This window comes from Carcharhinus amblyrhynchos, chromosome 3, assembly GCF_965287045.1.
Source record: "Carcharhinus amblyrhynchos chromosome 3, sCarAmb.v2.hapA, whole genome shotgun sequence".
Lineage (NCBI taxonomy): Eukaryota > Metazoa > Chordata > Chondrichthyes > Carcharhiniformes > Carcharhinidae > Carcharhinus > Carcharhinus amblyrhynchos.
In genome coordinates, this window is record NC_137326.1 from 8,497,154 (window position 1) to 8,511,889 (window position 14,736).

General features: G+C 43.7%; 1 protein-coding gene across 1 annotated transcript in view; it reads right to left on the reverse strand.

Moving 5' to 3' along the window:
- hemk1 (HemK methyltransferase family member 1) overlaps positions 1–14,736 on the reverse strand; it is a 112,381-nt gene that overhangs the window by 51,744 nt on the left and 45,901 nt on the right. The window contains exons 5-6 of the mRNA XM_080218727.1: positions 10,971–11,138; positions 6,615–6,679 (exon numbers count right to left, since the gene is read on the reverse strand). Of these exons, the coding sequence (XP_080074853.1) occupies positions 6,615–6,679; positions 10,971–11,138 (233 nt within the window). The remainder of the gene's footprint in view (positions 1–6,614; positions 6,680–10,970; positions 11,139–14,736) is intronic.

Genomic DNA, 14,736 nt, shown 5'->3' on the forward strand with positions numbered 1-14,736 from the left:
CTGGTCGGCCGTTGGTCCCTGATTGGTAGAGGCGTTGCCATGGAAAATGCATCAGGAAACAGTTAATTGCAAAGCTACTGTTCAAGTTCAAAAGTTTGAAAAATAAAAGTTTGGTGGACAGCCATGTCTTGGTTCACTCCCCACGGCAATGTCTTGACCAAAATCCACCTGCCTGGGTTGAACTTGGAGCTATTCAAGGGGGCTATTGTTGGAGTTGATTCTTATCCCTCAATCAGTGTTACTAAAAACAGATGATCATGGTCATTATCACACTGTTGCTTGTGGGATTTTGCTGTGTGCAAAATATGTTTCCCACATTACAACGGCGGTTACACTTCAAAAACACTTCATTAGCTGTAAAGTGTTTTGTGAGACCCTGAGGTCAGAAAATGTGCTATATAAACTCATGCCTTCCTTTTCCTCTTTAGTGTGGGCTTCTGATCATCTGTTTTTGAGAGGGAAGGAAAAGTCAGAGCTGCTCAGGGAAATCTGCTGCAAGCATTAGAAAGGGAACAGTCTGAATTACTGGAACCAGGGGAACTCCAAAGATCAAACTTAACTTTTTTGTTTAGGCCTTAAATTAGGCCAAGGATTAAAATAGCTTACAGGCAGTGACTGTTACCCCTCCACCCTTCCTCTTTAAAAGGACCTCATTAGTCCGCCTCTCAGACCACTGCCAACCCGCTCCAGGTGATCTCTAGGGTTCGGGGCAATAGCAGCAGAAGGTGGGGAAAATAGGTGGGTAACTGGTCCATGCCTTCCTGTTGTTTTATGGGGTAGCTGAGGTGATTAGTACAGATGTCCTTAAGAAGCAGATAGATAAGTAAATGAGGCAGAAATGAATGGATATGCAATGGTGTTCAATGAAATAAGGTCAGTGAAGACTCATATGGAGCAAAAAACATTGGCATACAGCAGTTGAATTGAATGGCCAATTTTTGTGGGCCAGTGAGGCAAGGGGGTAGGTCATGTGCAGTGTGTGCAGTGAGGTGTGGTGGGAGAACGTGGGATTGGGGAGGGTGAGATCAGGGGGTGGGTGTTTGTAATGGTGGGTGGGGGGGGGAGGAGTTGAGATCAGGGGTTGAGAATGTGGGGTTTGAGCTGAGGAAGTGGGAGTATGTAGGTTGTGAAGTATGGAGGCAGGGATAGTGTTGGCGTTGGGGGGGAGGGGTGAGCATTGATCATTTTTAAGGTTCAGTACCACAAAGTTAAATACTGAACCTGTCTCAAAATTCGCTTTTGAAATTAAAGTAGCACATTTATAGCAGCCTAAATTCTTATTGTGCCCTAAAGTAAAGACAATTCTGATGAAATGTTGATATACCAGACAATCCAGGGAGTCTTCAATATAAATGTAAGAAACTAAAAACCGGGATTGATGAAGACAAAGTATTGACTCACTATCGCCCACTTTATTACTCTTGCAAAGTCTGGGAACTAAATTCCTATTTGTCACTTGGAGATTGCTTAAAGAAAGGTTTTACAAATCTCTACATTATCCTGCGCTCACCCCCAGATCGGCTGGGATTTCACAAAGTGCAACTTGCACAGTTTGTGTGCCAGCCTCTGTGGGAAGGGGAAACAATCCAGCTCTTAAATTAAGGCTGTACTGAGCTTGTCTGGCACAACAATTCAATGTACATTTTTCCTGAGTTGCTGGTGCATGTCTGTGGGCAAATCTTGAGGACAGTATAATTAGTGTAAAAGGCGCAGATGCCATATTGTGGGTTGGTACCAGAGAAGTCAGAATGGTACAGTTGTATTAGCTACAGAGTTGAATTGTTTGGTAACTGTAGTGGTTTCTCTGTAGCCACTTTCGCAACATGAATTGACTTCTTGGTACTGAGCAGACTCAAGGGGCCAAATGGCCTACCCTTCCTCCTAATACATATGTTTATATGTCATCAGAATGGATGAGATCAGCTGGAACAGTTGGCCTTTGTCATTGATAATTATCTGGCCAACAGAGGACAGAATCATGGCTGGAGTTCAGTTTATTTTGTTGCTTATATAAGTTTACTAACAGATGTTGCTAGGACACAAATGTGTAATGGAATCACAATAAATCAGTAACCAGTTTTACACTGCATATCATTCTCCAGAGTTTCTTTATATTTACCAATCATTTGTCTCTGAAAAATTCAGATCAACAATTAAATGTACATTTTTCCCAGGCTGCTGGTACATGCCTGTTGACAAATCCCGAGGATAGCATCATTAATGTAAAAAGAGCGATTGTCATTTGGAGTATATTGTGGGTTGGAACCAGGGAAGTCAGAGTGGTACAGTTGTATTAGCTTTACAAGACTTTATCATGTCCTTTTATAACCTATTATCCCACTCTATGCTGGTGCTTTTGAGCTTGTTATATTGCATAGTAGATACTGAAATATATTGCAGTGAGAAGCAGAAACTTGCAGAGTTTTCAAACTTCCTAATCAAGAAAGCAGATACAATAGTGAACAATTCAGTCTTTGTGCTCTGGTCTCTTAAATGTTGTGGCACACAGAGACACTGAAGGGCTCACAGAATCATAGAATCCCTACAGTGCAGAAGGTGGCCATTTGGCTCATCAAGCCTGCACGGACAACAATCCCACACTATCCCCGTAACCCCACATATTTACCCTGCTAATCTTCCCAAAACAAGGGTCAATGTAGTAATTTAGTAAATTTACAGTGAGTAAACTTAAGGAGGAGTTAGATTTTTAATTGGTAATGACTTGAAAGGTTATAGGGAGAAGGCAGGAAAATGAGGATGAGGAGCATATCAGCCATGATCGAATGGCACAGTGGACTTGATGGGCCAAATGGCCTAATTCTGCTCCTATATCTTATGGCCAATCAACCTAACCCGCACATCTTTGGTCTGTGGGAGGAAACTGGAGCACCCGGAGGAAGACCACGTAGACATGAGAATGTGCAAACTCCACATGAGCAGTGACCCAAGCGGGAATCGAACCCAGGTCGCTGGTGCTGTGAGGCTCCAGTGCTTCTCACTGACAGTGAAGGTCTACGCTGTTCAATCATTCCACTTTGTTACTCAGGGGTCATTTGATCTTTCTGTCCTGTGAGCTTACTGATAATAAAGAATCCAATTATACCCCTGGTATGAAATAATTATATTGAATAATATCATGCATCCAGGCAGGAGAAAGTCTTCTACTTTTTCTACAGAACAGGAAAATCTTCTGCAGTTTATCTGGTTTGCTAGTATTACTACTACCACACCATACTTTGCAACATATTAGCTGTTGCTGTGTCCATATGGCGCAATGTGCAGAAAGTGCTGAAGCGGTCAGCAAAACCAATATTATTGTCCGCAGTGTTATAAATAACCAGTGGGATAGCTTCCTGCCAAATTAATAATATTACATGATGCTGTTGAAGTGAAATTTGTACTCTCCGATTTGTCTAATAGTCGTGGTGAGATCACCTGCAGGATTAACACTGCATTATATCTTGGCTGCTGTTGACACTAATGACGCACACTGCCAAAATATCAGACAATGTTTGTAAGCAGATGCCAACAATGGGCATTAGACCATTGTGTGATTGTTCTGAACTGATTGATGAAGCTAGAAAGGGAAAACCATATCATGCATGATTGAAGAGGTGGTTAAAGGGAAGGATGAATAAGGGGCCCAGAAACAGAAGCATCATAATCCATTTCTCCCTCACACTCTGGCAGCTAACAATAGTCATGATGTGGAGATGCCAGCATTGAACATAAGAACATAAGAAATAGGAGCAGGAGTAGGCTATCTAGCCCTTCGAGCCTGCCCTGCCATTTAATAAGATCATGGCTGATCTGAAGTGGATCAGATCCACTTTCCCGCTTTCTCCCCATAACCCTTAATTCCTTTGACTATCAGAAACCTATCTACCCGTGACTTAAATATATTCAGTGAGGTAGCCTCCGCCCCTTCAAAAGGCAGAGAATTCCAGAGATTCACCACCCTTTGAGTGAAGAAGTTTCTCCTCAACTCCAATCTAAACTGCCCCCCCCACCCCCCCCACTTATCTTGAGGCTGTCCTCCTATCCTTTCTAAGCGGGAAGAATCTCTCTACCTCTACCCTATCCATCCCCTTCATTATCTTATACGTCTTTATAAGATCCCCCCCTCATCCTTCTAAACTCCAACGAGTGCAGACCCAGTCTATTTAGCCTCTCTTCATAGTCCAACCCCCTCATCTCCAGTATCAGCCTAGTGAACCTCCTCTGCACTCCCTCCAAGGCCAAAATATCCTTCCGCAAGTGCGGTGACCAAAACTGCACACAGTACTCCAGCTGCGGCCTCACCAGTACCCTGTACAGTTGCAGCAAGACCTCCCTACTTTTATATTCTACTTTTATATTTTAAATTTGATGTTTTCAAGTTTCCCTTTGTACTTCGGTTTTGTTTGGGCTGTTCCCCCTCCTTTTGGGGAGCTGCCCCTTTTACTTTGCCCGGATTTAACTTGAGTTTGTTTATTTGGTTTGACCTAAAAGGGGCCAGAGAAACCATGTAGGTGCATTAGTCAAAACCTAAATGAAAGAACTGCTCCTTCAAGTAAAGACAGGCTTCTGGTCGGAAGGGTGAGAACAACAGCAATAGATTCTGGCAATGACATTTCAATTCAATCAATATAATCAAGCACTGCCGTTCAGAATTTATTAATAGGGAGGCAACAGCTTAGTGATATTATCGCTAGACTATTTAATCCAGAAATTCAGCTAATGTTCTGGAGTCCAGGTTCGAATCCCACCATGGCAGATGGTGGAATTTGAATTCAATAAAAAAAATCACAAAATCTGTACAGTGTAGAAGGAGGCCATATGGCCCATCGAGTCTGCACTGGTCCTGTCCCCGAAACCCTACATATTTACCCTGCTAACCCCTCTAACATATACATCCTGGGACACTAAGGGGTAATTCCGCATGTCCAATCAACCCAACCTGCACATCCCCGGACTATGGGAGGAAACCGGAACACCCAGAGGAAACCCACATAGACACAGGGAGAATGTGCAGACTCCACACAGACAGCGACCCAAGCCAGGAATTGAACACGGGTTCCTGGAGCTGTGAGTCAGCAGTGCTAACCATTGTGCCACCATGTCCTCCCAAATCTGGAATTAAGAATGTACTGATGACCATGAAACCATTGTCAACTGTCGCAAACAAATTCTGTTTCATTAATATCCTTTAGGGAGGGAAATCTGCCGTCCTTACCTGCTCTGAACGACATGTGGACTGCGGACTTCTTACTGAGCTAACAACAGCGACATTAAAGACCACGTAATCTGTTTTAATGATGTTGATAGTGGACACTGTTCTCTTTAACTTTTAATATATGAACAAAGAACATGAGTTGGGGTAGGAAGGGTAGGGAGAATAAGGGGCAGCACGATGCACAGTAGTTAGCACTGCTGCCTCACAGCACTGGGGACCCAGGTTTGATTCCCGGTTTGGATCACTTTCTGTGTAGAGTTTGCATGTTCTTCCTGTGTCTGCATGGGTTTCCTCCAGGTGCTCTGGTTTCCTCACACAGTCCAAAGATGTGTGAGTTAGGTGGATTGGCCATGCTAAATTGACCCTTAGTGTCAGGGGACGAGCTAGGGTAAATGCATGGGTTTATGGGGATATGGCCTGGGTGGAACTGTGGTCAGTGCAGACTCAATGGGCCAAATGGCCTCCTTCTGCACTGTGTGATTCTATGATTCTATAAGGAGGCCATCTGGCCCCTCCAGCCTGCTCCGCTATTCAATAAGATCATGGCTGATCTTTTCGTGGACTCAGCCCTACTTACCCGCCTGCTCACCATAACTCTTAATTCCTTTACTGTTCAAAAATCTATCTATCCTTGTCTTAAAAACATTCAATGAGGTAGCCTCAACTGCTTCACTGGGCAGGGAATTCCACAGATTCAAACCCTTTGTGTGAAGAAGTTCCTCCTCAACTCAGTCCTAAATCTGCTCCCCCTTATCTTGAGGCCATGTCCCTAGTTCTAGTTTCACCTGCCAGTGGAAAACAACCTCCCTGCTTCTATCTTCTTTATTCCCTTTATAATTTTATTTGTTTCTATAAGATCTCCTGTCATTCCAATGGCCTCTTCCAAGGACAGTCTACTCAGCCTCTCCTCATCAGCCAACCCTCTCAACTTCGGGATCAACCCACTGAACCTCCTCTGCATCTCCCCCTTTATTTGGAGCGTGTGGGTGATATGGCCCCTTTAAATCTACTATGTGGCCATGGTCACAACTTAATGGGGTTGACTTGTATGTGGCCTGCATTGGGACCTTGTGGTTGCTGAGAATATTATCGTTTACATAGAACATTGGTTCAGGAATTAAAAGTTGGCCAGGACATCAAGGGAATTTCCCTGCTTTTCTTCAATGTGCCCATCTCAGAGAGCGTATGGAGCTTGGTTTAACCTCTCATCTTGCGGTCACTGAACTTTGTCAAATGACATTCAACAATCGATCGCCAGAAACTATTGCTCAGTTCATAATCAGCAATACATCCATGTTACGTTAATATGTATAATTTAATGACATATTGGTCGTGCACTTTAGAGATAAATTATGAACAATGTTTCAATATTATATGGACCAAAGAGCCCATTCATTACCTCTCAGCATTTTGTCTAGTAAGGTCCACAGCTTCTGGACTTTTATCCACTGCCACAGCACAACTCTGCAAAATAAAACAATTCAACCAGGAAAAGTAGTGAAGCAACACGACACTTCAGGGGACTGGGACAGGGCAGCAGACTTATGTTGAAATTAAATGGCAGAATTTGGAAAACCAAATGAAATTGAGGTGGCATAGTGGTTGGGGAGGTACGGTGGCACAGTGGTTAGCACTGTTGACTCACAGTGCCAGGGACCTGGGTTTGATTGTGGCTTGGGTCACTGTCTGTGAGGAGTCTGCATGTTCTCCTTGCATCTACATGGACTTCCTCCGAGTGCCCCAGTTTCCTCCCACAGTCCAAAGATGTGCAGGTTAGGTGCATTGGCCATGCTTCAGTATACCCGAACAGGTGCTGGAATGTGGCAACTAGGGTATTTTCACAGTAACTTATAGAATCACAGAATCCCTACAGTGTAGAAGGAGGCCATTTGGTCCATCGAGTCTGCACCAACCACAATCCAACTCGTAACCCCATGCATTTATCCTAGCTAACCTTTGACAAAGTACTGCATGGTAAGTTGTTGCATAAAGTTAAATCTCACAGGATCCAGGGTGAGGTATCTAAACGGATACAAAATTGACTTCTTGACAGAAGCCAGAGGGCGGTTGTAAAGAGTTGTTTTTCAAACTGGAGGCCTGTGGCCAGCAGAGTGCCTCAGGGATCAGTGCTGGGCCCATTGTTATTTGTCATTTATATTAATGATTTGGATGAGAATATAGGAGGCATGCTTAGTAAGTTTGCAGATGACACCAAGATTGGTGGCATAGTGGACAGTGAGGAAGGTTATCTCCAATTGCAGTGGGATCTTGATCAATTGGGTCAGTAGGCTGACAAATGGCAGCTGGAGTGTAATTTAGACAAATGTGAGGTGATGCATTTTGGTAGATTGAACCAGGGCAGGACTTACTCAATTAATAGCAAGACGTTGGGGAGAGTTACAGAACAAAGAGATCTAGGGGTACATGTTCATAGCTCCTTCAAAGTGGAGTCACAGGTGGACAGAGTGGTGAAGAAGGCATTGGGCATGCTTGGTTTCAGCAGTCAGAACATTGAATACAGGAGTTGCAACGTCTTGTTGAAGTTATAAGACATTGATAAGGCTACATTTGGAATATTGTGTGCAATTCTGGTCACCCTATTATAGAAAGGATATTATTAGAAAGAATGCAAAAAAGATTTATTAGGATGTTACTGGGACTTGATGGATTGAGTTATAAGGAGAAGCTAAATAGACTGGGACTTTTTCCTCTGCAGCGTAGGAGGCTGAAGGGTGACATTATAGAGGTCCGTAAAATAATGAGAGGCATAGATAAGGTAGATAGTCAAAATCTTTTCCCAAAGTAGGGGAGTCTAAAACTAGAGGGCAAAGGTTTAAGGTGAGAGGGGAGAGATACAAAAGTGTCCAGATGGGCATTGTTCACACAGAGGGTGGTGAGTGTCTGAAACAAGCTGCCAGAGGAGGTAGTAGAGGTGGGTACGATTTTATCTTTTAAGAAGCATTTAGGTAGTTACATGAGTACAGTGGGTATACAGGGATATAGGCCAAATGCCCGCAACTGGGATTAGCTTAGGGGTTTTAAAAAAAAGGGCCTCATGGACAAGTTGGGCCGAAGGGCCTCTTTCCATGCTGTAAACTTCTATGGCTCTATGACTCTAGTCCCCCTAAGGGGCAATTTAGGATGGCCAATCCACCTAACCCACACATCTTTGGACCGTGCGAGGAAATGGAAGCACCGGAAGAAACCTATGCAGACACGGGGAGAATGTGCAAACTCCACACAGACAGTGACCCAAGCCAGGAATCGAACCTGGGTCCCTGGTGCTGTGAGGCAGCAGTACTAACCACTGTGCCATCATGCTACCACACTTCATTGCAGTGTTAATGTAAGCCCATTTGTGACTAATAAATAAACTTTAACTTTTAACTTTAAATTGTTACATGAGAACATAATTACACTGGAAAGGTCAGGTTTGCATGTTATTTAACAGATGGAACAAAGAATCGGAAGAGAAACAACATGGAGATGAGAGATAAAAGCAGAAAATGGTGGAAGCACTCTGCAGGTCTGGCTGAAACAATACACTCATTCTCTCTACACAGACGCTGCCAGATCTGCTGAATGTTTCTAGAATTTTCTGTTTTTATTTCAGACACCGTGAGGAGTGATAGGGAAAGAATGAGTGCAAGAGAGAAGGTGAGGAAAGTGAAATGAGAAGGGAGGGCAGTGAAAAAGGGAGAAAGGAAGAGCGCAGAGAAGGAAAGTATGGCAAGAGATAACGAGGATGCAAAGGAAATGTAGAGAGACAGAATGAAAGATCAGCAGAGAAGCAGGGAGACAGGAATGGTGAGAAGGGGTAAGACAGACACAGAAGGAACAAAAACAAGAAAATCGAAATTTAACGAGGAAGCAGTGGTCAGAAAACCAGACGTGAAAATATCATTCCGCTTTCCCTGGAAGCCATGACCGGATCTTACGGTTGCCAAGTCATTGGTTGCTTAAGATCGTGGTTTTCTCCTTCTTTGAGAAGGATATCCTGTCTCTGAGAGCTGCCTGCTAAACAGATGGCCAAAAGCACCATTATGAACAATGGCTACTTTTCATAGAGTCCCTCCAGAGCAAAAGAGGCCATTCGGCCCATCGAGTCTGCATCGACCACAATCAGGCCCTATTGACCAGGCTCTATTCCCGTAATCCCACATATTTACTCTCCTAATCCTCCAGACACTAGGGTCAACTTAGCATGGCCAATCAACCTAACCCGCACATCTTTGGACTGTGGCAGGTAACTGGAGCACCCAGCAGTAACCCACGCAGACATGGGGAGAATGTGCAAACTCCACACAAACAGTGATCTGAGGCAGGAATTGAACCTGGGTTCCTGGTGCTGTGAGGCAGCAGTGTTAACCACTGTGCCGCCTATTGGTACTGCACCAGTCCCTGACCAGGACCAATGATGGAGGCAGAGAAATAGGTAAATGAGGTGGGCTAGTTAAGCCAGTCAGGCAGGTCCTGGCAAAGGGCAGGGCAGGAGGTGCGAGGACAGCAATGGGGAGGGCGATCAAGTTGGGGGCTGCCCTTTCAGCTGGGGGGATGGGATGTCTCTCCATAGGCGACGGATGTCTGAAATAAGAGATCCATAAACCTCCCAAACCAAACCTATGGTTGGATCATAAGAATATACCCAACAAATTCTCCACATGGCATGGGTAGTGAAATACCAGAGGGGGCAGGAAGAGGCTCTGTAGTAGTCATTCATTGAACACGTAAAGGTCACAATTGGATCATGGATGGGCGAGTCACCCAGCACCTCCCCACTACTGGTAAAATTCAAGCAGAGACAGATAGACAACAGGTATGGTACCCTCTGCCATTCTGCCCAACTTACGTCTCCCTATCAGAGTATGGAGCATAAAATTCCGGCCATTGAAAAGAAAGTGACAACAGAAAAGTATATGAAGGAGAAAATGTTTTTCAGGCTTACCAAAATATTTCTAGTTAGGTGTTATGAGTTCGTAAATTAGACATAAAGTTTTCATAATGACCGAGCTTGCTTGTTTTGGCTGAAATTGATCATTAAGGATGACATACCACGTAAGACATAGAAGCAGAATTAGGCCACTCGGCCCATTGAGTCTGCTCCGTCATTCAATCTTGGCTGATATTTTTCTCACCCCCTTTCTCTTGCCTCTTCCCCATAACCCTGATCCCCTTTTAAATCAAGAACCTATCTATCTCTGTCTTAAAGACATTCAATGACCTGGCCTCCACAGCCTTTTGCAGCAAAGTATTCCACAGATTCACCACTCTCTGGCTGAAGAAATTCCTCCTCATCTCTGTTTTAAAGGATCGTCCCTTTAACCTTTAGTCTCTGCCCTCTGGTTCTAGTTTTCCCTATTAGTGGGAACATTCTCTCCACGTCCACTCTATCCAGGCCTCGCTGTATCCTATGAGTTTCAATAAGATCCCCCCCTCAGCCTTCTAAACTCCAATGAGTATAGACCCAGAGTCCTCAACCGTTCCTCATACGACAAGCTCTTTATTGCAGGGATCATTCTTGTGAACCTCCTCTGGACCCTTTCCAAGGCCAGCATATCCAAACCATGAAGGAATTAACGCACAAACATAAAAATAAACATTGAATATCATTTTTCAAAGAACTGTTCTAAAATAAATATAGAATAAAGGAAGTATGACAAATTAATTGCAATGACTTTAACATTGTGGCGGTAAAGTTCAAACTTGTTATCATTTGAATAAAGAGCTTTAATGGAAAAAAAATGCCAATACCTACTTGTTTGAAGGCATGCAGCAAACTCAGAACTATAGCACCAGATCCACACCCAATTTCCAGGAACAGAGGGAGAGCAGCCTGTTGGGAGTTCTGCCAATGAGTCTTCTCAACAGAAAACAAAACATCCTCTTCTTTGGTGAGTTCTGACAACACCAGATTGATTAACTCCTAATTAAAATAAAAAAACCCACAGAAAATCAACATAAAATAACTATCATTTATTTCACACTGACTGCTACACACAGAGATTTTCTGCACTTGTCTGATTATAGATTTCATAAAAATTAAGATTTTTCATTTCCCTCCTAGTCATCATTCAGTAAATGAGTTGGTTCAATGGGATCACTGACTTAATTTCAGCCTTGGTTCAAATATGAACAGAAATGCTGAATTCAAGAGGTGAGAGACCGCATTTGGTATGATGAAAATATTTGATCCAGTGTGGCATCAAGGAACCTGAGTAACACTGGTGAGAAAAAGGTGGGGGGGAGCTCTCCACTGATTGCAGTCATACCATGCACAAACAAGGATGGTTTTGGTTGTTGGAGGTTCATCATCGCAGCCCAGGACATTGTTGGAGGGGTTTCTCAGTGTAGTGACTGATGCCCACGCATCTTCAGCTGTTCTATCAATGACCTTCCCCCCCATCTTCAGGTCAGAAGTTGGAATTTATGCTGATGATTGCACAGTTCCACTTGCAATAAATAGCAAAGCAAATTTGAAGCCCAATGCAAGCTGGAAGAACAGCATCTTAACTTTCAATTAGGCACTTCACAGCCTTCTAGTCTTGACCTTGAGTTCAACAATCACAGACCATGAACTCTCTCCTCCATCTTGACTCACTTTTTAAATCCAATTTTTGTCATCCCATTGCCCTTGTAATGATTTTAATCAGGCCAGTGAGGTTGGCCTGCTTGAATATGAATTCCCTGAGTAAAGGCCAAATTGCTGATCCAATCAGGGAGCCCCATGCTCTGTACTTAAACAGGCATGCCAGTTCCTCTGGCACTCCGGGTGTAAATGCACACTGAGAGCGCTCTGTATAGCGTAGCTGGATCTTGTAAATAAAGCAATTTAGGTGAAGGGACTGCCACCTCTGAGGACTTATTACAGCCCCCTTCCCCAAAAGAGCCATTTGTCATTTGTTCTTAAGTTTTGCTTTCACAGAGTGTTGACTCTTGTCCTGCTATTAAACACATTCTGCTGTCTTATGCCATTATTGGCACTTCTTCAGTCTTTAACACAACCATGAACACTCTCTTTGTCTTACGCCCATAACATCTTTGTCAAATCTCTCCTGGCTCTAACCTACCAATGACCTTCCATTTTGCTCCACCCCATCTTAAACTGTATAAAATCCATCATATCCCTCCCTCTCTTTAGCTCTCAAGAAGAGTCATGCAGTGCAAAATTTTAACTGTTCCTCTCTCCACACGTGCTGCCAGACCTGCTGGGTTTTCCCAGCATTTTCTGTTTTTATTTCAGATTTCCAACATTGCAGTATTTTGCTTTTATTAAAGAAGGAAGGATAGCATGCCTGCATGTAGTGAGAGTTAGGCAACATTTAGATTTTGCTGATAAACAGACTAACAATATACAAATCACACACGTGACAGACAATGATCATTTTTAACGAAAGTAACTACTTCCCATAATAGTCAATGTCATCACCATCATTGAATCTCCCTCCATCAACTTCCTAGTGACCAGTCACATACTGGAACAGTTCCATAAATACTCCTGCTACATGATCAGGGGCTAGGAATTTTGCAACAAATGACTCATCTTTTCATTCCCCAAGGTTTGTCCCCCATCTACAAGGCACAACTTAGGAGTGTTGTTTTGACATCTCATAATTTGATTTTTGATTTGATTAGTTTTATTATTGTCACATGTATTAGCATACAGTGAAAAATAATACTTCTTGCGATCGACACATACCATTCATAGAGAAGGCGGCATGGTGTCACAGTGGTTAACACTGCTGCCTCACAGCACCAGGGACCCCAGGTTCGACTCCCGGCTTGGGTCACTGTCTATTTGCACATTCTCCCCATGTCTGCATGGGTTTCCTCCGGGTGCTCTGGTTTCTTCCCACAGTCCAAAGATATGTGGGTTAGGTTGATTGACCATGTTAAATTGACCCTAGTGTCAGGGGGATTTATTAGGGTAAATGCTGTGGGATTATGGGAATAGGGCATGGGTGGGTGCAAACTTGATGGGCTGAATGGTCTCCTTCCGTAGGGCGGCATGGTAGCATAGTGGTTAGCACTGCTGCTTCACAGCTCCAGGGTCCTGGGTTTGATTCCCGGCTCAGGTCACTGTCTGTATGGAGTTTGCACATTCTTTTCACGTCTGCGTGGGTTTCCTCCGGGTGCTCCAGTTTCCTCCCACAGCAGGTTAGGTTGATTGGCTGTGCTAAGAAATTGTCCCTTAGCATCCAGGGCTGCGTAGGTTAGAGGGATTAGGCTAGGGCCTGGGTGGAATTGTGTTCGGTGCAGACTTGATGGGCTGAAGGGTCTCTTTCTGCACTGTAGGGTTTTATGATTCGTATTGTAGGGATTCTATGATGATTCTATGATGAAGCAAAGGAGGGAGTGCAGAATGTACTGTGACAGTCATAGCTAGAGAAAGATTAACTTAGTGCAATTTAATGAATTATTGGTCAATAGTCTTTTATCACTAGAAGCATGGGTGGCAATCGCTGCACAGAAATAAGAAACAAATGTGGTAGGTGCCAGCATTATCCTGGACAGACTGCTCCTGACACTGAGGTGAGCAGCTAATTTCACAAAACATCTCATTGCTGCTGGTTGTGGAAGAGCTACCTCATGCAGTGTTAGCATTCACAGGCAAGAGTTTAAAATAGCAACACAGGTTGTGTGAGACACAAATGCAGTATTTAGCTGCAGGTGGTACTTTTGCCTCTGAGTCAATTAAATAAGTAAGAGCTTAATAGGGGTAGGCCTCACGGTCCATTGAGCCTGCTCCGTTATCCTTAAGGAGCATGGTTGTTTTCTACCTTAACACCACTTCCTCGCCCAGTCCATTATGCAAACCAGCCTCCCATCCATTGACTCCGTCTACACTTCCCGCTGCCTCGAAAAAGCAGCCAGCATAATTAAGGACCCCACGCACCCTGGATATTCTCTTTTCCACCTTCTTCCGTCGGGAAAAAGATACAAAAGGTACCAACCCACTCAAGAACAGCTTCTTCCCTGTTGCTGTCAGACTTTTGATTGGACCTACCTCGCATTAAGTTGTTCCTTCTCTACAGCCTAGCTATGACTGTAACACTACATTCTGCATTTCTCCTTTCCTTCTCTATGAATGGTATGCTTTGTCTGCATTGCGCACAAGGAGCACCAAAGACAGCTGATCCAAGAAAACGCAGGAGCAAAGCGACTTCTTGCAAGCTGTGCCCAGCGTGCCTTCTAATTCTATCTTTTACTCTCCTTTTGTGCTTCTAAAACTTCATTCAACTCTTTTCTACACCCTAGCTATGACTGTAACACTACATTCTGCACTCTCTCATTTCCTTCTCTATGAATGGTATGTTTTGTCTGTATAGTGCGCAAGAAACAATACTTGTCACTTACGCTAATATATGTGACAATAATAAATCAAATCAAATCACTTTTCCAAATATCCCTTCATTCCCTTAGTGACCAAAAGAGAGTTTGAACCCCAAGTCCAGGATCTAGAGCATAAAATCCAGGTTGACACTTCATTGCAGTACTGAGGAAGTGCTGCACTCTCAGAGGTA